At 49.0% G+C, this 23,274-nt stretch overlaps 1 protein-coding gene across 1 annotated transcript in view; it reads left to right on the top strand.

The window, feature by feature from the left end:
* The window catches only part of CACNA1B (calcium voltage-gated channel subunit alpha1 B), a gene marked incomplete at both ends in the record, with an annotated part of 300,744 nt that overhangs the window by 253,590 nt on the left and 23,880 nt on the right, over window positions 1-23,274 (top strand). The window contains 6 exons of the mRNA XM_084272565.1: window positions 6,547-6,663; window positions 9,280-9,345; window positions 10,181-10,272; window positions 12,044-12,194; window positions 16,155-16,282; window positions 21,049-21,145. Coding sequence (XP_084128691.1) covers window positions 6,547-6,663; window positions 9,280-9,345; window positions 10,181-10,272; window positions 12,044-12,194; window positions 16,155-16,282; window positions 21,049-21,145 — 651 coding nt within the window. The remainder of the gene's footprint in view (window positions 1-6,546; window positions 6,664-9,279; window positions 9,346-10,180; window positions 10,273-12,043; window positions 12,195-16,154; window positions 16,283-21,048; window positions 21,146-23,274) is intronic.

Genomic DNA, 23,274 nt, shown 5'->3' with positions numbered 1-23,274 from the left:
AGCTCTCTGCACCCTCATGGAGCTGAGTTTAACCAAACAGGAGGACAGGTCTTTACTCATCACAACTCAGAGCTGCATCCTCAAGTGTGGATGCTCTCTGCTCCACTTGCTTTCCTCAGCTCCAGACTCTCCTCTGCTGATGGGCAGCCATGGGGATAGTGGGGTGGCAGCCCCTTTTGTCCTTCCTCATGCATTCAGCCCTCTTACTCCCTCCTGTGTAGAAGGGTTTCTCAGGCTGAGGAGCCCAAGGTGACAGCCACAACATGATGAGAACCTGTCCCCGTAACAGCCACCCCTGAAACCCTCCAGCTCCTTGCGGAGAGAGGATGCTTTTTGGGTAAGACTTGGAGATCAGGCTCACAAATAGCTGCAGGAGCACCACTTTTCTCCATGCCCGTATTTTCAAGCTATCCATTTACTCCAAGGTAACTAAACCTGCTCACCTGGGCGGTCTCATCTTGAGAGACTAGGCTTCCACCAGCCTTGTTGCATTGGTACTTTTAACCCACTGAAAAGTAAAGATAAAAGGAAAAGAAATGTTGTTGATTAATTGCTTTATTTTAATTTTGTAGCCATGTCATATGTAATTTACATTGTGAATGCAGTGGAATATATATATATTTTTTTTTATTTCCTTAGGCAAAACTAGGCATGTCAGTTGTTTTTTTTACCCTCCCAGTAATGGAAGCAAAACAATAAAATAGGTGGCATCAAGGCGAAGGTGTCCTTGGGGACACGACTGGCCTCCAGAGGCCAAATGGGTGTTTGGCAAACTGACATCTATTTCTGTGCCTGGAAATATAAAAAAACCATTCTGAGAAGTGTTTGTGAACTGTCTCCCCATTTGCATTACGAAACGAAATGCAAATAACTACTGCACTGTCTGTGTTACCTTTAGGATCTCAGAAGCTGTTTTGGTTTGAAGCATTTTTTTTGTTTATATAATTACCATAACAATAACACTCCGAAAGCCCAACAGTTTTTTTTCCCAGTGAAATTTTCAGAGTTTCCTTTTTTGCTTGTCCTGATTACTCATTTTCTCTTTTGTTTCCTGTTTTGTTCTTTATTTTCCTTATCTACCTGCTGAATCACGCCATCCAATCAACATACAATGCGAAAACCATGTCTCCGTCTGTATGTTGTGCACCTGCTGCTCAAAAAAAATACCTAATTTGTAAATAATCTTGCCAATATCCATCCATGACAACATCACATATAGGACACGGTTGGTTTCATTGAATTTAAACAATTATTTAAATTCTCTTGCTTTTATTTTCTCTCGTTTTCCTTTGATTTGACTCGTTTTGATGAGATTTCCGATTGCACTGGTGAAAAAGCCTCACTGCAGCGTGCCTCAAAACTGGCTTCTGTTCTGCATCTTCTTCCCCTGGGCTAATTGGTGACGTGAGGCAAATGCAGTTACCAATAGCCTGTTCTCCGCTGTTCGTTACACCCGGCAATGATAAAGGGGAGACTGACACTTGCTTTATTTTGGTGGAAAATTGGAGGAGGCCAGGAGGGAAGGATGCTTCTGGATGAGCTGGAGTAGAGAAGATTGGCTGGCTGGGAAAAACCTGTTGCTTTGTGAATGGTGGTACCAAATTGGGCTCTAAATTGGTTTTGTTTCCTTTTATGGTGAGCTTTCTACAAAGGGGAGCAGTATGTTTAAGAGGACTGCCTTACAGGTATTTTAAGCCTGGGGTTTACACTGTGTTGTAAGGCAAAAAAGTGCTTATAGACTTGCTTCCCTCAAATCAAATAAGAAATCCTAGGAAAAGTTGATTTTGATTCAATTTGGAAACTCTTTGTGATGTCAGTGTACGGAAGCCTTTTGCCACCACAGTGGATACAGAGTCCCTGGATGCAAAAGCAAACATCTCAAGTAAATTGTGTATGGTCTGTTATGAACAGGGCTGAAAAGTACAAGGAACCAGATCCCACTGGGAATACAGAACCTGATGTGAGAGATGCATATGGAAATGCTGGCCTCTGTCTTTGTGAATTATAAATTAAAGCAAAAGAGGATGACTTAAGACAAATGCAAGCTTAAAAAATAAATATATATATAAATTCTGCCATTTTTAACTCTCTTGGCTATGGTTAATAATACAAGTGAGGCCATAAGCTTATCAGAAATTCTTGGTTGGCCACCTGAGAACTCTCTCAGACCTGTGTTAAGATCTGGGCTTTCTGTTGCACAGTTGCTGTTAGGAAACAGATGGGAGTGTCTCCTTGTAACAGACAGCAAGCAAGCTCCCTGCTTCACAGCGGGTCACAGGGAGGGGTTTCTGCAAGGAAACAGCACAGGAGGAATCCACAGTGTCCAAGTTAAAAGGTTTCAAAGCCCAGTGTGGGAAAGGAACCATCTGTGTGTGTGGCAGTGGCTGGGCACGTTACAGATGTGTGGGACCTGTGAGGACACCTTTGGACAACTCATCTCTGAGCACCCCTGTCCTGGCCAGCATGGATACATGCTCTGGCATCAGCTCTGCACATGAAAACATCCTGGAAAAATCAGCTTATCTCCACTTGGTCAGACTTTGGGCTTGTTGCTGTCCATGATGGGGGATAAAGGTTTAAATGCTCATCCTGCAGTCTGGGTTTGCAGTCTCTATGGTTTTATGCACAGGACCAGGCTCCATCCAGCACTCAACATGCAAAGTATCCAAGTCGGATCTTCGGAGCACCAAGATGACCTCTGGAGCTGCCTTACCCCTTCCACTGCAGATGATGGGAGCCTACAGTGATGACAGCAGAGGCACCAAAGTTGAAAGGTAGTAGGGAACAATAGGAGATCTGAGGATCAAATGCTTATAGAATAATTTTCTGGTGTTCCTGGCTCAGGATGAAAGGACACGATGTGATACATGTGTAATAGCAGAGTCTCCAAGACATGGACAAGTGTGGCAAAAAAATCTTCAACCTCTTCAACCCATCAAGGGATTTCCCTAAGCTTCAAAGGAAGCCAAGATGCTATGCAAGACTCAGTAGCTCTTTGTCACAACGGATGTCTAAATACAAACACAACCCTTCCTCTACATTAGTTCTTTAGCAGAGCAGATTCATTCTTGTTGGTGCCAGGTGAAGCAAACTGCCAAAGCTTCCTGAGGAATCCCATTCTTGGCTTGGTCAGACTCATCTTCTCACAGCTCTTTGCAACTTTGGGCCAGCACTTCATTTTGAGGACAGAAATCTGAAGTTTCAGGTCTGGGGAGGTGACTGTGTTCTGCAGCTGGGCTACAGGAGGAAGCTGAGATGAGCAGCCCAACCTCTGCTGAGTTTCTTGCTTTGTGGAGGTGTAACATTCCTTCAGTGAATCCTTCTGAGCACAGCCAGCCACGGCACTTAAAACCTCATAAAACCCCAAAGCACAACATGCACTGAGCTGGTGGAGCTCATTCTGCATCCCAGGGCACAGCAGGCACAGCTCCTGTGTTGGGGAGGAAACTGCTCTGCCACTGAAGATGCTGGAGGAACAGATCTGGGCAATGGCTGTCCACCCTATTCTTCATGGGGTTTTTTGCTTTTTGGTATGGAAAACACCCTGAGAAAGGGTAAAAGAGCAGGCTGCCCATGGCAGGACAGCAATCCAGGCCAGTTTTTGATCCATCATATCTCTTCTCCCTGCTGTCCTCCTTTGCAGTTTGCTCCAGGGTTGTTCCACTGAGCTTGGGTCACACTCCTGTCGTGGGAAAGCAGCGGCAATGGCCCAGCACTGCCCAGCCCCTCCAAACCTACTGCATGGCTGGTTCCTTCCATAGCAGAGCCCCATCTCTTAGGAAAATAGTGACAGGCCAGGGGAAGAGACATTTAAAACAGAATTTGCTTGTCTTCAGGTGAACTGTAAAACCCTAAAGCCATGGTGCCTCTTGTGAAGCACCAGACAGGCGTTAGCATCTGTGCAACAGAAAAGCAAATACCACCCTGGAAAGACAGACCTCACCAATCCAGGAGACAGACCATGTGTGTCTCACATTACAGAGGCAGCTCAGTGGGAGGAGAATTGAGGCAAAACACTGCTATGCACACGAAATATTGCAGTGTGGAGTTTCCCCTTTAACTGCATGTGATTCTAATACCTGCCTGGGCGGTTGAGTTGTCGAAGGACGGGTTTTCTACGCGGTGTGCTGAGGGTTACACACGCAGAGCCCTTCCGTGCAGCACGAGCGTGTGTAACTTGGCCTCCCTACCAACGGCGCAGAGAACGGTCCTTCGAGCGCTCTGCGAGTGTCGGGGATGGGGGATTTTCCTGGGTTGCAAGTGATTCCCCGCAGAGCTGAGGCCTCTGCTGTGCTGTAGGAAATGGTAGCACAGGGGCAGGGTTTGGGGCTGGAAAAAAAAGAGAGATTAGTGTGGTTATGGACTGTTTGTCCCTCCAGATCCCAGGGAATGGGGGGTTATAGGCGTAGCTGCAGAGTTTTGGGCACCTGTGGCCTACTGTGTGCAGACAGTTTGGCTGCACAAATCCTCGTGCAGCATTTCATTGTGCCCTCGCACAGCCTAGACCGAAGCAGACATCAGCCATGATTATGAGAGCGTAGCAAAGCCTGAGTAAAACTGGTGTTCTTGCTCCTAAGTTCCAGCAATGTGAGAGGGAGGAAGGAGGTCGGGCAGGTTCAGGTGAGAGATGGATCCTGCAGCCAGTGCACGTGCTGCTCGCAGGAGCGTTGGGCCTGTGCAGAGGGCAGACCTGGCTTGAGCACAATAACTTGTCCGACTCGCAGGCCTGATCATGCCCATGAACGTTGCACATCAGATTCTGGATTAAAATGGGCTCTGGATTAAACCTGCAGCTGCTCCATGGAGGTGCATTAGCCTGTCCCTGCACAAGGGGAAGGGTTAGGAAGGACCGGATTAGCGATGGCACCTGGTTATCCGTGCGCAGGCCTGCTCTGCCCCCCTCCCAGCTCTTAGATGGCCTTTACCTGCTGAGGTGAGTCCAGCCAGTGCTTTGAGAAGGGAATGCTGCGATGTGATAAATAAACCAGAAGCTGATGCTGAGAGACAAACATTGAATTTTTAGCACCTGTTTTACTGACCTTGAACAACCCAGGGGAATCCTCGCTGGTGTTTTGCCTGCTGGAGCTGATTTCTGTTGCTGACTTGAATGAGCTCAGTGTTGTCTGCTCTTTCATTGAACATACCCGTGCTTTTCTCTTTTCTCTTTATTTGAGGACTGAGTCTGATATACGGTCTGTGCCTAACTCTGAGCTGCTTGCGTTTTATCATGAGAAAAAATGAATGCATGCCTGAGACTGATTTTCTTTCTTTCTTTCTTTTTTGAACTCGTTGATGGGATTGGTGGAATGCAATGCTAATGGCCCCAAAACTGAGCTGGCATTAAAATAAATTAATAGATCCAACAAGCCCCCCCCCCCCCAAATTCAGCATGAGCTTTGTAGCCAAATGAGCGAGAAACGTGGGTCGGTTCAATCTGACTGGGTGTCTTCTGGCAAAACAGTAATACAAGGGCAAGACTGTCTTTGCTCATCTTTACCCACAAGAGCTCGTTACGATTATATTTTCCACTCCGCTGCTTGATAGTTTCAAGTGGGATGCTTTCTCTCTTTAGCTAACTCAGTCAAATATGCAGCTGTGACCAGAGATTCACAAATAAGTAAATTGGAATCCGTAGGGAAAGGGGGAGGATATATTTTTTTTAATCTCCTTAAAACAGGAGGGCGAGAGGGATCTGGCTTTTGCATGTTTTGTTTTGGAAAGAACCCTCTCTAGATTAGCTCATTGGGGCAAGAAAGCTCTTTTCCCTGAAGGAAAGAAAAAAAAAAAAACAACCCAGGGTGTGGGGTGGGGAAAAATCACACGAACCCAATGGAAATCGGAACCTGTCTCCAGCAGTTCTTTGATCCACCTGCAAAGGCACATTTAATAATAATTTAAAACATCAGCAGGTTCCTAAGGCACCCTCCTGCTGTTGACCGTTCAACCTCCCCAATCGATTTACTGCCACTGATCCATCTTCCAAATGGTCTTGCTGGTGCCATTTCTCCTTGACGAGCCTGTCCAGTCGCATGTTGTATAAACATTTAAAATCTCCAGGTTAGAAAACATCCTCCTCCTTTCAAGGATGTTTAAATCTTCACTGGACAATGCCTTTCTTTGTTACGGTAGAGGCTGTGTGCGCAGTCCCTCGCAACCGTCTTGGCTTAAGTTCAATTCGTTGCAGAAACCTCGTTCTTTACAAAATGATAATGTGGCACCATTACCTCTCCCCGAGGCTTTAGGGGGAGGAAAAAACCAAAATCTGCATTACTCAAAGAAAACAAGACCTCCATGGACAGCGTGAAAGGGCCTTTTCCTTTTCTATCATTGACCCAGTAGCAGAGGGGAGGGCTCTTGTGGAGAGGGATTTTCTCATACTTGCTGCATGTGGAGTGATCTGCACTGACGAATGTTTCTTTTGGAAGGTTTTCTGGTGGCCGATTTGCTGCTTAGATCGTGAAGCTGGTAATTTTAATTTCTTTTTGGCGGGCTGTGGTTTCTAATCGCGTTAATTTCTGAAGGACACACAACCTTTACTCTCCGCAGGACAACTTCATCAACCTCAGCTTCCTGCGGCTCTTCAGGGCAGCGAGACTCATCAAGCTCCTTCGCCAGGGTTACACTATCCGCATCTTGCTCTGGACGTTTGTACAGTCTTTTAAGGTGAGTGTTAGGCAGGAAGAGGCGTGGGGAGATGGTAACTCATCTCCAGCACCATCCACTGAGTATCAACGAGCTTCCCCTTGGCAGGGGAACGGGCACTCTGCACCTCTGCAAGAGCCATTGCAGGGACGTTCCTTCTGCAGCAGAGCTAACTGATTGGCACCCGGCATCCCCCGGATGCTGTACGTGCTGTGTGTTTCAGAAGGTGAGCCTGAAAGGCAGGTGGTTGCTGATGCAGGCTCTCAGCAAGCACACAGAGCTACCCCGAAATCCCTATGGCAAAACCTCCAGGCTCGGCTATCAGCATAAGGACACAGTGGTGTGGGTAATGAGTGCCCCAGCGCTGAGCGAGCACGAGGTTCAATTGCTTTCACCAGGCCTCAGTCTCGGTAGAATTTGATAGAAGTGAAGCCCAAATTGTTGATTTTGGTCATATAAACTGTGAAGTTGTGGTTTTTCTGATGGGGATTTTTTGTTCTAAAGGTGAGGTGGGTGGTTGCTCTCCCTGGTTCCCTTTACCCCTGCCCTTCCCTCCCTGCACAGCTCAGCATCTCATGGCAGCCGGTATGTTATAGCACAGGGATGCCTGGCCACAGCAGCTGAACCGAGTGACCCTCAAACAAGTGCCTTACAGCAGCTTAGGTCCTAACCTGTGCTTAGCTTCAAGACAGCTGGTCTCCACACCCAAGTAAGAGCCCATGTGCCCCAAAGCTGGTTATTGTTAACACCTCTCAGCTGGTTCAAAGCTCATTTCCACAGCTTGTTGTGTTGTACCTCTGGTTATGGGGCGTGCTCGTGTTGTAGGGAGTAGGGAAGAGATCGTGTAATCTGAAAATACTGAGTGCTTGCACACTACCATTCCTTGACTGTGCAGCTGCAGGGTGTAGGCCCTCAGTCCCTGTCACACATAGACCCTCTCCCAGAAAGCATGTGGCATCCCTGGCTCTGGAGATTTCACTGGACCTTCAGAGAAATACAAGTAGAGAGGTGATGTGGGAATGCAAAGCACAAAGAGCAGAAGATGGATCTGTTCACTAGCCAGCAAACTTCATCTCCCACTCACTGGCAGGGTGTTATGCTTCAGAGTGCCACCCATGCACGTGGCGAGCCTGGGGACCATACCTCTGGCTTTGCACAGGGTCTCACCACCCTCTGGGGTGAGCTTTGAGATCTGTAGGTCAAGGTTTATGTCCTGGGTGCTGTGGCAGGCTCAGGGGAGCATATCTGCAGAGCAGTGCAAGGTCAGGGTGCCTGGCATAGCACTTTCTGGAAGGTGTGATGGTGGCAATTGGTGTGTAATGATGCAGAGTGTGGTGGGATGGTGTCAAAATGATACAGAGAGGTTATTTTAGGTGATAAATCTGAGGGGAGGAGTGTATTCTCTGCTCTCTCCAAAACCGGAAAGGACTGGTTTCAGCAGAACATGAACTTGAGCACTGCTCTGCACTGGAGCTGGCTGAGAGGGGCGTTTCTATCAGACCTTTTAGCCTGTAGAGGCAAGACTTTTTTGGAGGGTAGAGATGGGAATGTAGCAATTGCTGCTTTCTGTAAGCAACCTGGAGAAGAGCTGCAGGCATCCGTGCTGTTATCCCATGGCCATGGCAGGAACAAGTGTTATATCGCAGTGTTGTATCCCACATGTATCCCCCTGCAGCCAGGAGACGCTCTACCAGAGGCTGAGATGTGGGGTCTGCAGGTACAATATGATGTTCCCACTCAGGTGGGTGCCTTTGGGCTCTGCTGCGTTGGCTGGACCTTGTGCTTGGGAAGGGCCTGTTCAGTACAACCCTGACCCTTTCCGAGGTGTGTGTGCAGAGAGCAGCCCCTGGCCTGGGGCCAGGATGGCTTTTGGGCTGCACAGGGAGCTGTCTGTCCGTCTGTCCCCCCAGCCCTGAGCTCTCAGTCCTTTTTTCTGTGCAACAGTGTCCAAAAGACACCACACCATCCCCACATTCTCCCCTTCCTCCCTAGGGGCTGCACAACCCCTCAACTGCCCCCAGCATCACGCAGTCCAGCCCTAGGGCAAGACCTCTCTTTTGGCCAGCTATTACTAATTAAAAGACATTAATTACCCATTCATTTAGCCTGAGTGGAAAGCAGCTATTGCTCTCAGCTTGAGTGATGCAATTACACTGTAGCCTTCACTGATTTCTTGCTAAAACCCAGAATATTTGTAGCCTTCTGGGACTGCAATCTGCCCATTTCAGAGCAGAAACTTGTTTCTTGGATGTCTTTGGGTTTTTTTCTTCTTTTCTTCTTGTACTAAATTTACAGCAAGGTCATTAAAAATTAATGTCCATACAATTATGCACAGGAAGTGCCAGTGCCTGCCTGTAGCCCCAGCACTTGCTGCTGAGATTCTTAGTATGTTTTCCCTCCTTAGTGCTTATCTGCTCTTAAGGATGTATAGAGAGCCCTAGCAAAGCCCAGGCTCTTTTGTGATTGATGAATACCAGCCTCCAGGGATTTGTTTCCTGAAGCCTGTCAGAATTATGCACGTTCTGTTCCCAGTCCCTTCATCTGAAGGACAAACACCACAAAACACTGTGCTGCCCGGGAATTCAGTGCTCCCAGACAACACTGGCTGTCATTAATGCTGCCTTTCCTTTTCCACAGGCTTTGCCTTACGTGTGTCTCCTCATTGCGATGCTCTTCTTCATCTATGCCATTATTGGCATGCAGGTAACGGTTTAGCTTGCGTACGGACTGTAAGCAGGGTGGGTTTGTCCCCCTGGTTCAGGGTGCTGAGGGGGTTATTGCCTGCACAGGAGCAGTGCTGGACTTGGGATGAGGCAGAAGGACAAGGGGAAATGGCCTCAAGCTGTGCCAGGGCAGGTTTAGATTAGATATTAGAAAATAAATTTTTATTGAAAGAGTTGTTGGGACCTGGCACAGGCTGCCCAGGGAGGGGCTGAGTCACCTTCCCTGGATGTGTTTAAAAGAAGGGTAGATGAGGTGCTCAGGGATCTGGTTTAGCTTAGGATGGGAATGGTTGGACTTGATGATCTTAAAGGTCTTTTCCAACCTTGTGATTCTGTGAAAAGGCCGGCATCAGGTAAATCAAAAGTGCATAAAAGGGATGTCATGAGGCTGGGAGCAGGGAAATGAGAACCCTTCCCCCTCACACCCCCCAGCCCCCATTTGATCTCCACAACACGTTTCTATCTCTTTCTTCAGCACACAAATTATTCTATCCTTTGACTTGTTGGAACGGGCTGCCCAGAGAGGGGGTGGGTGCCCCATCTCTGGGGGTGTTCAAGGCCAGGTTGGATGGGGCTCTGGGTAAACTTGTGTAGCTCCAGGCCTGGAGGTTGGTGGCCCTGCCTGTGGCAGGGGGGTTGGAGCTCTGTGATCCTTGGGGTCCCTTCCAACCCAGACCATTCTATGATTCTATGATCCCTTGAACCATCAAAAACTCCTCTCCTGCCTTTCTTCCCAACTCCCCTTGATGGACCTTTACCAACAGCATCCCCACAAGGACCCGCTCAGCCTGAACCACCTCTCTTTTCTCTGGCAGGTATTTGGAAACATCGCCCTAGACGACGAAACCTCCATCAATCGGCACAATAACTTCCGCACCTTCCTCCAAGCCCTGATGCTTCTGTTCAGGTACACAGAGTATAAAACACCCCCAAGTCTTGCATGCACACAGTAAATCTTTGTTTTCCCATGTGCCAGTTTGGCTGCTGAGGCAAAGGCAGCCTCTGGGGAAAGTATCTGGAGTAAAGCATCTGTTCCTGCTCCCTGCTCCTCAGCTGTAAGGGGTGGCCTGGCACAGCTCCGGATACCATAGATCTGACTCAACACACCAGCATCTCCACTAAGGGACCCCCAGAGCTCTGACACCCCACAGCAACTCAGGCAGAGGCTTCATATAAGACAGGAACCCCCTGGTTTAATGGAGTTACGTGGTTCCTGTCGTGAAGTTTTACTGGGTTTTAATTTTTTTTAAGCAAGGCTTCCTGTACTTGGCCATTTCTGTGTTACCAACAAGTTAGCACTTCGTATGTCAATGCCACCCCAGCTTGGAAGTGTTCCCAGCTGGGTTCATCCTGCCTGGAAATAAAGCATTTTGAAATGGGGGAGGGGGAGCAGGGGAGGGGAAATTTAAAAAGAAAATCAATGAAATGGCAGATTTTCATTTTCAGACCTGGCAAAACCAAAGTGCAAGCCTAGCTCCAAACCAGGGCAGCCTGGAGAGGATTTCCCTTACCTGGAAGCCTGGTGTGGAGACACAGCGGTTGAGAACCGCTCTGGTCCCTGACAGCCACGCTGAGGCTGGGTTCACTGCATCACACGGTGTGTGCAGCCAGGGATTTGGTTCACCTAGTTTCTGGAAATGAAATTAGCCCCCTCTAGCTCAGGATAATCACTCAATCAGACCTCTGGATTTTAATAAGACCAGATAATTTTTCAGTCTCGTGTCCAGACCTCTGGGTCCCTTCCCAGGACGGTGCTGGGGCTGCAGGTTTCTGCATGAGGAACAGGCCTTTGGGGTGGTGGGGGAACCTGCTGTGCAGTTCAGAGTAGCCTAGAAGCTGGTGTAGTTTACACTGAGCACCGAGTTTTCTCAAAGGCCAATAGGAAGGCTTATGAGCCGTCTCTGTGCACACCTTTGCTGTGCTGCAGACAACCCTGGAACAGGATGGGCTCTTCTCAGTGCTGGGGAGGGACAGCCCCAAAAGCATCTTGGGGTGTGGAGCAGAAATCATGGGGGGAGGGGGATCTGAGGTTGTGCAGGAAGTCAGAGTAAGTAAACATGGGTATCCCTCAGCTTCCTATCCATGAATGTGCCCTGGGGCATGGGTTGTTTTAAGGACAAACCTCCTGGGACTCCACAGTTTTTCCTTTCAACTATTTTTCCCCCTGTGGTAGCAGTTAGAGAAGGAGGAGGGTAATTATTAAGAAAACCCATGAAAATGGGACCCACCAGCCAGTTCATCCTGGTGTTTCTATATCCTTGATAAAGGCACTCAGAGGTATGAGCTGAAAAATCCAGCTTCATTTCCCATCCTCTCCATGGAGTTTGCAGCCAGTGCTGTGACAGGAATGCTAGCTGCTTCAAAAGGAGATGACCTAAGCTCTGTTTATTTACATATGGACTTTGCTCTTGATGTGTTAGGTCAGCCTGGTTTTATTCTCTGTATATCAGGAGAAGCCTAACCTACCTGAGCCTGCTTGCTCTCTCTCCCCCCTGCAATAGAGGGGCATGTCCCTTCCCCTTTTCATGCCAGATTCCTAACGTAAATACGGTCTCCACCCCAAGACAACCTCCCTCCTAATGAATTTAGCTAATTGGGCGCAGTGATAATCTGAAGTGGGGGGGTCCTGTAGCAGGGAGGGGGTCAGATAAGCTCACCTCTGCCCTGTCTGTCTGCAGGAGTGCCACAGGGGAGGCCTGGCACGAGATCATGCTGTCGTGCCTGAGCAACAGAGCCTGCGACCCGCTCTCCGGCCTCACCAAAAACGAATGTGGCAGCGATTTTGCTTATTTCTACTTCGTATCGTTCATCTTCCTCTGCTCCTTCCTGGTAAGTCATCCCTGATCTGTCCCTGGAGGTGACTGTGTGGTTCCCCACAGCCTTTCCCTCCCCTCCCCATCCCTGTGCTTCCTCCTTCTTCCTAATTAGGATTTACACAACGTTACAAGGCAGCCTCACTAAAAACCGTTTATCATCGTGGTGATAAAATCCCTTTAATCCCTGAAGAGCTCGTTTAGTCATTATTTAAAGCAAAGGGGTTTATCTTTCTTCCCATGGGGGGTCTAATATTTGGAATTAAGCATTAATCTGTTTTGTCATGATTTGTAACGTGGTCCTTTGAAGATGGGTATCGGGGAGGGCGGGGTGAGAGTGGCCAAGATCACATTGGTTCAGAAATGCTTCTAGTGGGATCATCCTGCTTGTTTGGTGCCTTGTGTTTGGGAGGTGGCTGGGGTTGTTGGTCAAAGAAATGCAACCATCATTTTCTTCTGCTCCGGTGCCAGGAAAGCTTTAGATGTGAACGTACACAGAGCTGTTGTACTTGATGAGAAGGGCATTGAGGTCCTTGAATGAGTCCAGAGAAGGGCAACCAGGCTGGTGAAGGGGCTGGAGGGCAAATCCTCTGAGGAGTGGCTGAGGGAGCTGGGGGTGTTCAGGCTGGAGAAGAGGAGGCTGAGGGGAGACCTTATCACCTCCTACAACTACCTGAAAGGAGGGTGCAGAGAGGTGGGTGATGGTCTCTTCAGCCAGGTGACAGGAGATGGGACAAGGGGAAATGGCCTCAGGCTGTGCCAGGGCAGGGTCAGAGCAGATATTAAAAAAAATTTTTTTACTGAAAGAGTTGTGGGGCTGTGGCACAGGCTGCCCAGGGAGGGGCTGAGTCACCTTCCCTGGATGTGTTTAAAAAAAGGGTAGATGAGGTGCTCAGGGATATGGTTTAGCTTAGGATGGGAATGGTTGTACTCAGTGGTCTTAAGGGTCTTTTCCAACCTTGGGATTCTGTGATTCGTGCTGGTGGCTGTCACACAGGGCTGGGTCTAGGCTTTAATAGGCACCAGTCTTTCTGAGCGCCGAGTGTAAAAAGCTCTCTGCTCTCAGGGCTTGGTCCGCTTCCCTGCCCCACAGGGACAGGGGAATGGCAAACCAGGGACAGGGACCCAATTAAACTTCAAGCAGGAAGAGATGAAAGTCACGGCTCTGAAATGTACCAAGAAGCAGCGTGTCGAGCCTGCCTTCGGCTTGCTTTAAAGTGTGAGATCTGATGCTTTGTGCAGCTAATCCCTGCTACCATCAGAGACCTTTTACCAGGAAACAGAAGTACACATGGCAGTTTGATGCTGGGTATAGATGGACCAACTTCAATAGCCCCTGCTGAGACCCTTTGTCCAGCTGCCGTTGCCCTGTTGACATCCCAGGGTTTAGTTCTTCTGCATATATGAAAAAGCTTGGAGCCCTGAAAGCTGACACAGAAAGTTAATGCTCCATTTACTGATCCCTCTGACGCTCTGTATTTTAAAGCCAGTTGTTCCCCTTGTACAAATCCCTAACCCAGCATCAGGCACTCTCATCGTTAGTTTCAAGTACATTCCTGTTCTTAAAGCTTTTCCTTAAAAAAACCCAAACAAAACAAACCCAAACAACTTTCCCCCCTGGACTCACCCTCTCTGGCACACATCAGCCACCACACTTGAGATGCAGTAGCAGAGCTGGAGGCTGGAGCACATCTGTCCAAACCACAGCTTCGTGTGAGCTTTGTCCTTGAGCCGGCGCTCCTGGAAAACCCCAAGAAACCACACTCTGGGCTCGCTGTCAGAGAGTGAGGAGAGCCCCTGTGAAGTGCACAGGCAGGAAGGGCAGGCTCCAAAAATAGGGAGTGCAAAGCCAAGCAGCTGGACCGCTTCAGGACAGGCTGCAACTCATTTCTTAAAGGACGTTGAGCACTTCATTGCAATGAAACATGTGGTTCCCCACAAGCAATTACAGGATTAGAGCTCCAGCCTTGCCAGGGGGGCAGGTTTTTATGGTTCCTTCAACGTTATTACCACACAGAATTGGGGAGGGGGGAAGGAGGTGGATAAAATACATTTGTTTCCAAATGTTGTTTCTGCCTCTCTGCAGACGTCCAGCCCCACAGAATTTTCCTCCTGTGATATATATGGAAAAATGTACATTGAAATCTTAGCACAAGGACCTTTAGCAGCTGCTGTACACAGGGAAGGGAGAGCTGTGCAGAGCCATGGCTGGAGCTGAGCAGTGGAAAGGGGCTTAGGATCAAGGGGCAAGCTCTCAGATGTTTTGCTGTCTCTTGATGCTCTGGGGATACCATGTTACATGTGGGGTACCTGCAGCACGTGACTGAGCCCTGTTGACAGGGTTATAGTGCTTCTGGGCTTTGAGGAGCTTACTGAGGGCTGTGTTAGACATCCCTGTCCCTTACTGCATGGTGCACTGCACTGGGCCAGGCTGCCCAGAGAGGCTGTGGAGTCTCCTTCTCTGGAGACATTCAAACCCACCTGGATGTGTTCCTGTGTGATTTACTCTGGGTGATCCCACTCTGGCAGGGGTTGGACTGGGTGAACTCCAGAGGTCCCTTCCAACTCCTAAAGTTCTGTGATTCTGTGAGATCCCAGGGATCTGGGAGCATCCAGGAACCAGGGTGACACAAGGTGCTGGCTTGGTTCCCCAAACACTGCTGAGCTGGTGGGTGTAGTGCTGCTTCCGAGCCTCAGCGCCTGGCCACGGGCTGAATTCGTGTGTGTTGGGGTCAATTCTTGTGTGCTGCTGCAGAGGCAGATGTCCTGTATACAGGTAGGACATGTCCCACTGTGTGCTGCACCCTTGGGTGGTGTAAGGGCCCAGGGTGCCCTAGTGTAGGACATTGGTGTGTTTGGGGATGGGTTCTGCTCCCTGCTTTCTGCTGGGTGAGGCATCCTAAAGAAACAGGTGGACTATGTATCTGGGGAGTTCCCGGCCAGCATCCGGTAGCGCCATGGGGATTTGTTATGGACTCTGCTTGTCCATACTGGTGAACCATGTGTCCTGCCAAGAGCCAAGCCCCCTTCCCTGCTCCAGACCACACAGGAATCTGCATTCTCTAAACCACACAAGCCCCAAACTCCACTGCCTGGTTCCTGTAATGCCTGGCACACCGGCTAGGACAATCCACCTCCTGTTTAACCCTGCTCATCCCCATTTGAGAGCTCACAAGCTGCCCACCTCCCTGCTCAGTGTGGTGCAGAGGAGCAGCGCTCATGGCAGCAGCTCAGCATCCCTACAAAAGACCCAGCAAAGGTAGAAAGGGGCCCTGTGCCAGGCAGGTCTTTAGCACAGGAGCATCCGTTCCCACCTGCCTCCTGCTCTCCCATTCTGCAGGCTGCAGCTTGATCTTTTCCCATTGAAATCCTTGTGACTCTTCTGTTGGCTTTAATAAGAGGAGAATCTTTATATGCCAGCAGCATTTGCTGGGCTCTGTGGTAGACAGGAACCTTTTGTGCTTCCTGTCTCTCGTCCTTCTGAGGGTCTTTGAAGGTTTGAATCGTTAGGAGTCTAAAATAGGGCATTCAGCCTGAAGAACGGTTTTTCCTCCAGCTGTTTGTGTCTTGCTATGCCTGGATAGGAAGGTGCTGGAAGAGTTCACATCACCTGCTTGAAGCAGCTGCTGCAGCCTGTGTGCTGCTCTGTGCCGGTGTAGGGTGAAGAAGGGGTGAGGGAGAGCCCCTTGGGCTCTGGGGTGGGTCCTGCATCAACAACGATGGGGATGTGGCCAAGCTGTCCCTGGCCAAAAGTCCTGGCAAACCTGCCATGTGCTGCAGAGCTGGCAATGGCTTGCAGCATACAGGGGAGGAGGAGGTGACAGCAGCATCCCCAGGGACCCAGGGCTCAGTTCATGGGGCTTGTTTTCCAGGCTGCAGCTGCTTCTCCGAGAAACCGTGCACCCCACGAAGGGAATCATACCCCCTCCCAGCTTCTCCTTTTCTCCCTAACTGTGTTACCACTTCATCTCTGCAGATGTTAAACCTCTTTGTGGCTGTGATTATGGACAACTTTGAATACCTGACAAGAGACTCCTCCATCCTTGGGCCCCATCATCTGGATGAGTTTGTTCGTGTCTGGGCTGAATATGACCCAGCTGCCTGGTATGTACACTGTTGTACCTATCTGTGGAGAAAAGGATGTAGACACTGTATAAATACCATACCTATGCACACAAACAGCCTGTTTTAATGTGAGTACAGCTCCAGGAGGAGAACAACTCCAAAGTTTGAGGTAACGTTGGTGGTAAATACTTCAATTCAATTCATCATGTGCTGGAGATGAGCAAACCTGATGTCATTACAAGGACATTTCCTTTGAATAGGCACACAGTGGGGAAAGCAGGAAAGCAAATGCACCCTCCTGCCCCCCAAACACACACAGCCAAAAATTAATAGAGTAAATTCAAACATTCTTGGCTAAACGTCTGAGCAGAAAGATGTTCAGCATTTCCAAAACCAGCTCTGATGGTGTAGCTTGGTTTCTGCTGTCCTGGATTGGAGATAAAAATACACTGAATCTCTTGCCATTGGCAGTGCTCAAGGTAACTTGTGAGGCTGCACCCGACTCGTGCAGCGATTCTTCCACGAGCCCTGTGCAGAGACCAGAGGCCACAAAAAAACCCCACCCAAATCCACATTGTTGAGGTTCTGTCTCTCCCTGAGAAGGATCCACCCCACTGCTCTGTGTCTGAGTCAAGCAGCTCAGCCTTCCTCGTCTGCTTTCACCCACGTGTGAGGCAGCAGCGAGCGACGTGACGTTTCTCGATGTACGGGGTGTTGCTGGAAACAAGTGATTTTTCACCCAATGTTTTGATCTCAGAAGCCTCCTTCTAATGACATCCCATTGCAGAGGGGAATTTTGTTTTTCTAAGGCATATTTCACCGTGTTGAAACTCGTGGTTGAAACGTAAGATGTGTGAAACAGTAAGAGGAACGTTCATTAAGCCGAACTTGGGAAGCTCTTCAGTTCTCAGCGAGCCTCTGATAAAATGTTCCTGATAGATGAGCGTGCTAAAGGAGGAAATGGCTTTCTCACAGCCTCACAGCGAGGTGTTTGGGTTTATGGTTTGATTGCTTTGGTTTTCTAATTCAAAGACACTCCCAGGGAAAGCTGCATGTCCTGGGCTTAAGTACCAGGGCAGCAGAGTGGCACCGTGCTGAGGCAGACCCTGGGAATTAAAGATGAGGCAGCAGCTCTGACCAGTGATCACTTCCAGAACAAGACTGACCTTTATAGATTGCTTTTCTCCACTGCTTGGAGAAAGTTACTGCACCACAGTCACGGTGGCTGTGTTATTTTCACTTCTAGATGCTCTGAGATACAGGTCACGGCCATTTCCTTGGTATCCTGCAGCCTGGGAATTTGCCAGTTGGAGAATACACTTTTAAAAGCCCCACTAATTTTGTATCCATGAGTTACTCTGCAGTGGAGCTCCTGTATTTGTAGCAAAGCTGCCTCCATCCCCTCCAGCCTTTCTACTCCTTTTTGTTTCCCCTCAGTAGAGACAGATGCAGAAAGCATTTGTATCATCAGCATCCCCCTGCTAGGATGCAATTAAACTGCTTTGAAATCTCAGTTAAATTGATTCTGGGTAACTTTAAATGTAAACCTACTCCAAAATGACTGTGTTTCTCTGAACTGTGGGTGATCTGAACCATCCTACAAGCCTGCATACGTACTGTGCACGTACCGGCAGCTTGTAATCTCCAAGCAGATTTTCATTACCACGTGCCCTGTAACACAGACAAGTCCTTTGTGGGTATTTGGCAGGCAGTAAATAGCTTTTTTTTCTTTCTTTTTTTTTTTTTTCTTTTTTTCTTCCTCTTTCAAATCCAGCCCTATCTCTTACCATGAGAAAATCCCAATGAGATTGAAAACCTGGGAGTGCCTGTTCTCTCCTTAAAAAATAGCCTTGGCTCTGATCTGCATCCATGGGAGGAGTAGCATACCTGGAAGGGAAAACTGAGTATCAGTGTGCTCTTTTAATGTTTATGTGTTCAGGAACTTTCCACCCTTAAGAGCCACAAGCACAACGTTTGCAGAAAGATTTGCTCGCTCGATTAACTCTGAGCGCAGCGGTTGCATTCGGTGAGTCACCCCAGGGCCAAACCTTTTCACTTCTAGAGCTGTTCAGGCAAAATATGTCATGTTCAGATCCTAATTCAGTTTTTCTCTAACCTTGCTCCTCTTTTGCTCTGGTGAGGAGCTATTGATGTTGGCAGAGTGAGCGGGGCAGCAGCACGTACCAAAGGGCAGCCAAGACATGATGCTCGAGGCTTGGTCCTAAAATTTGTCCATGTTCTGGATTTTCCATGTGGGAATGGTTCCACTGAAATCACTTCTGTTTTCATAAGTGGGATGAGCATTTCCACTATTTAAAAGTAACCAAATCCATTCACAGTTTAAGCCCAGAAGAGTCTTTGATCATTTGGGCTGAACTGAGCTGAATAGAGGCTAAAGAAGCTGGGCGTGTTTGGCCTGGAGAAGAGAAGGCTGGGGGGGGACCTCATTGCAGCCTTCCAGTCCCTGAAGGGAGCAGAGGAACAGGAGGGGAATCAGCTTGTTAAAAGAGTAGATAATGGCAGGACAAGGGGGATGGATTAAAGCTGAGGGAGGGAAGGTTTAAATTGGATATTAGGGGGAAGTTTTTTACACAGAGAGTTGTTAGGGGCTGGTACAGGCTGCCCAGAGAGGGGGTGGGTGCCCCGTCCCTGGGGGTGTTCAAGGCCAGGTTGGATGGGGCCCTGGGCACCCTTGTGTAGCTCCAGGCCTGGAGGTTGGTGGCCCTGCCTGTGGCAGGGGGTTGGAACTCTAGGATCCTTGGGCTCCCTTCCAACCCAGACCATTCTATGATTCTATGAATAACTCGTCTCCTGAGGTGTGGCTCCCAGCAGGATGCCCGGTGTCGATCTGAAGGCACGGTGCTTGAGCAGACCCAGTTTTTATTTGGCTGTTTGTGCCACTGGTTGCTCCAAAGAAAAATGTCAATCCGATTTCTGTTTTCCATGTGGGAAAGCCATCTCCTTTCAGCATTTCAACTACTCCCAGTATAGACATGTGTAGGGTAAACAACCACCATAGAAAAGGAGAAAGGAGACTCAGGGGCAGTGGTATCTTATGCTTAGATTCAGGTGGGCTGGTTCCCACTTCCATATTTCACTAACTGGTGACCTCTGTCGAGGTCTCTTCTCTGATTATCCCAAGGGAATTACAGAGTTCAGCAGCTTTCTGTAGCTTGAGACCCTCGGCAAAAGATGCTGTGTGGGTAAAAAGTGTTGTTCTCTAGGTGATATTTTGAACACAGGTGTGATGTGTGTGTATGTACGTACCTATTCCACTGTCACCTTTGGGTTTGTTACAAAATCCAACTCCCTGTAAGCTTTTCTGTGGGAAAACATCCAAAAGGAAGTAAAAGCAGCTGGCAGCTGTTGTTGTAGCTGCGTGTCACACTCAGGAGGGGTAAGTACGGGGACACTGTTGGGTTTTGGGGTGGCAGAAGCCTCAGGCTCATGGAGAAAGAGAGAGCGAGAGAACCAGGGCGTGCACAGCGGTTCGGTCCTGGGGAGGTAAACAGGACAGGAGTGAAAAGAGGGAATTTGGGGATGGACTGGGAAAGGAAAGAAAATGTGATGTCTATCACCTTTTATTTTTCAAGATATCTGAAGTGGGTGCTTTATCTTTCTTGTACCCCACCCCTTCCCAGTGCATACCCCTTGGAAATACTGGAAATGTTGGTCATCCCATTGGAGCCAAGGGAGATGCTACCAGCAGCTCCCTCAGTGGTGAGGAGGAGAGTATCTCCTTAGCCTGAGATAACAGCATGCTGAGGAAAGCAAAAAAAACCAACTGAAATAGATTTAAACAACCTGGGAAAGAATCCCTTGTCCTAATTTGTCCTAATTTGCTGCCGTGATCTTCCAATGCAATATCTCCACTGGTTTTCAAGCCTTCCAGACTCCAGGAGAGCTCAGGGAACTGCTCCTACATAGTTTCTAGATGCTGATTTTACAAAACCATTCTAAAATCTTAGTCAACTTCTTACTCCTTTAAACCAATATACTTTTTATAACCACGATTAGGCCTGCAGCCAAGACTTGGGCAGCTCCATTTGATCTGTTTCTGAATTAATAGTTTTTGAGATGATTGTGAGGATTTTGAATAGGCCTTAATTTTTCCCATCCAAAAAAGCAGTAATATTGAAGGAGATACTCCAAAATATTCCAGCCTTCTTTACACAATGTACCAAAATAAACACGGTGAAGCCAAACCATCTCGTTTTCCTTCAGAGGTCATTTTGAAGTTCAGCACAGCTCTCTGTGCATGATTTGGTTACTTACAGAAGATTAAGAAAGCTAATCCTGCTGTTAAATTAGCTGAAAATATTGTTGGGAGTTAACGAGACTGATCGTAAAGGTACCTCCAGGCGTCTGACTTCACCTGCTGGTAAGGATGGCTGGGCTTGCCCAACGCCAAGGGCCAGGAGGTCTCTTGAGATGGCAGCATCTGGACTCCCAGCTTACTGCCCACACAGCAGAGCACGGGGTTAAGTAGGCAGTAGCAGTGGAAGGCAAAGGTTCCCAAGCTCTTTTGGAACCAACTCATTGGAATCCCATTACTAAACCATTAAATTGTCTATTTGTGTGCTGCAGGCTCTGAAGAACATGCAAGGAGATAGATGCTATTGAGTGGTTGGAAGTTCTCTCTCTGTGTCTCTCTGTTGAAGTGTCTCTTTCATTGCAAGCCCAGCTGCTGTCTGACTAACCTTCCTTTTCAGCATGTTTTGCCCTTCCAACTTCTCCTGTTTGCCTGGGGAAAAACGGCATCCTCTTGGGTTTTGCTGTCATAACATCTGATGTTTTCTTTCCAGTTGCCGGATTCATTATAAGGATATGTACAATTTGTTGCGTGTAATTGCTCCACCCCTGGGCTTAGGAAAGAAGTGCCCTCATAGGGTGGCATACAAGGTTTGGAACTTCGAAGACCCCCTCCAGCATTTTCAGTTCTGGTTTTGTTTCTTTTTACCCTCCCCCCCCTCCTTCCAAGTGCAAGTGCCAACAGTACAGAAAAGAAGCTGTAACGTAACTAACCCCTTGCCTGAACAAAAGGAATGATTGACTGACTGCCTCCCTTCTCCTTGGTGCATCTCTTCCCTGTCTACTCCCACACCCCAGCTGGCTGGGGACAGGCAGCTTTATGAGACAGAGAACCTTCCAGCTTCCACCCTGCCAGGTCTGGGTGGGAAGCGTTGGGGAAAAGCAGCACAGAGCTTTCTCTCTAGATACCCACACCAGAGAAAAATGTCATCTCAAGATTTCCAGGGACTAACAAGTCCATTTTGTTTGGGCTTCATTATTGAATGACTCTATCCTGAGCTGGGCAGCAGGATGGGATGGTTTCCTAGGCTGTGAGGAGATGAAGGGATGGGCTTCTCGCAGTGCGAGGGCAGCAGTCAGAGGTTGTCTGGTGAGCTGAATTACGTCTCAGATCATAGCTGTGATGGGCATCCAGTGAAACCTCACAGCATGGGAGATGTACACTGTGCTTGGGAGCTGAGGGAGGGGATTAAGGACAGCAATCAGCAGAAGATGCCACTGGACATCATCAGGGTCCCTGCGACAGGGAGGGGTTTCCGTGCAGTCAGTGTGTGGAGAGCAGAAAACGAAGGAGGGAGAAGCAGGAGCAGCCAGCATGGGGCTCGTGCTTCCCTGTTGCTCCGGCCCAGGTGCCTCCTACACCTCACTGGGGATGAAGAGCTGACAAGGACTGCTGAGGGACAGTGGGTGCCTGGCCCTCCAGCCAGCGAGCTGGGGCAGGAGAGAGAAGCTGGGGGAAGCACTTGCAGTAAATGCAATGTGTGTCTCTCAGCAGCCTTTAAATCAGCTCTGGGCCATTGAACCTGGGTAGCACGTTAGCTGCATTAGTTACCAAGGCCAGAAATAGCTGTTTCTGGTTTGGTGAGTTCTCTCTTCCACCCCCTCCTGCATCAGTGCCTTACATAGGAACTGAGGCCCACGCCATGGCCACGGGCTGGTGTGTGGGTGTCTGCTGCTGTAGCCGCCCTGCTTGGGAAAGGGTTTTCACATGGACACTGAGGTCTTGGGTTCCTTCCTACTGTAGGATGGAGATGGTAACTCTGTCCTGCTTTTCTTGGGGTTAATTAATACCACCCTGCATTATATTCAGGTCTCCTCAGATGACAGGCAGCACGGATTCACACGATGTAATAAGCAGGCAGCTCACTGGGAAAATGAAACAAGTTTGTCATAGTCCAGCTCCTGGTTTCTGTTGCCAGAACAAGGTGGAGCAGGAGGATTCCTTGCTGGTTCTGCACCCCTTGCTTTTCAGGGCAGGATTTTATTTACCACCGTCATGCTGTGGTGGTGGATGTCCTGCAGTAAGGGGCTAAGGGCCTTTTCCCAAATCTCTGCGAGTCCCAGCTCCCTCTAACACACAGGAGAGCCAGCTGCCCGTGCTGGTGGAGCCAACCAGTTAACATTGGCTTGATGAAAGAGGGGTCCCATCAAATGGAAGGGAGAAACTGGTCCCCTTTCCACCACCTTCCTGCAAAGCGAGTGCTGGGCTCTGGTCCTGTCAGACCTCAATTCCAGCTGGAGCAGAAATTCAGGCTGGCAGAGGCTTTGCACCCTTGGCCTGGGGCAATCCCAGCCCATTCCCTGAGCAAACACACCAGGAGTGGCTTCTTGCCTCTCTCACAGCCCTCAGGCTAACCTGAAAACCAAACTCTGTATTCACTGAAGGAAAGCTGAGCATTTTCTCTAAGTCCTGTCCCATAACTCTGCCTACCAGCTCTCCCTGGCATGGTCAATGCAGCCTCTGGCTTGTGGGGGCAAGAAGGGTCAGCATCCCTTCACCCCCACCAAAAGCCAGCCGAACCCGACCCCTCCCCACACCCTCTCCATCCCGAGCAGAGACATCAATCATTCCCTGCGGGGACCCAGGTCAGCTCTGGCCGTGGGGTGTCCCTGCAGCAGGGAGGAGATGTTGGGCGCTGAACCACAGCAACGGAAGCAGAGAAACCTTCCCACTTACCCACCTCTCTGGTTTGGTTTTGGTTTTTTTTCCTGAGAAATCT

This window comes from Gallinula chloropus (assembly GCF_964237585.1).
Source record: "Gallinula chloropus genome assembly, chromosome: 18".
NCBI classification, from domain to species: domain Eukaryota; kingdom Metazoa; phylum Chordata; class Aves; order Gruiformes; family Rallidae; genus Gallinula; species Gallinula chloropus.
Note: the sequence above shows the minus strand (reverse complement) of the source record. Positions and strands in the feature narration are given on the sequence as shown.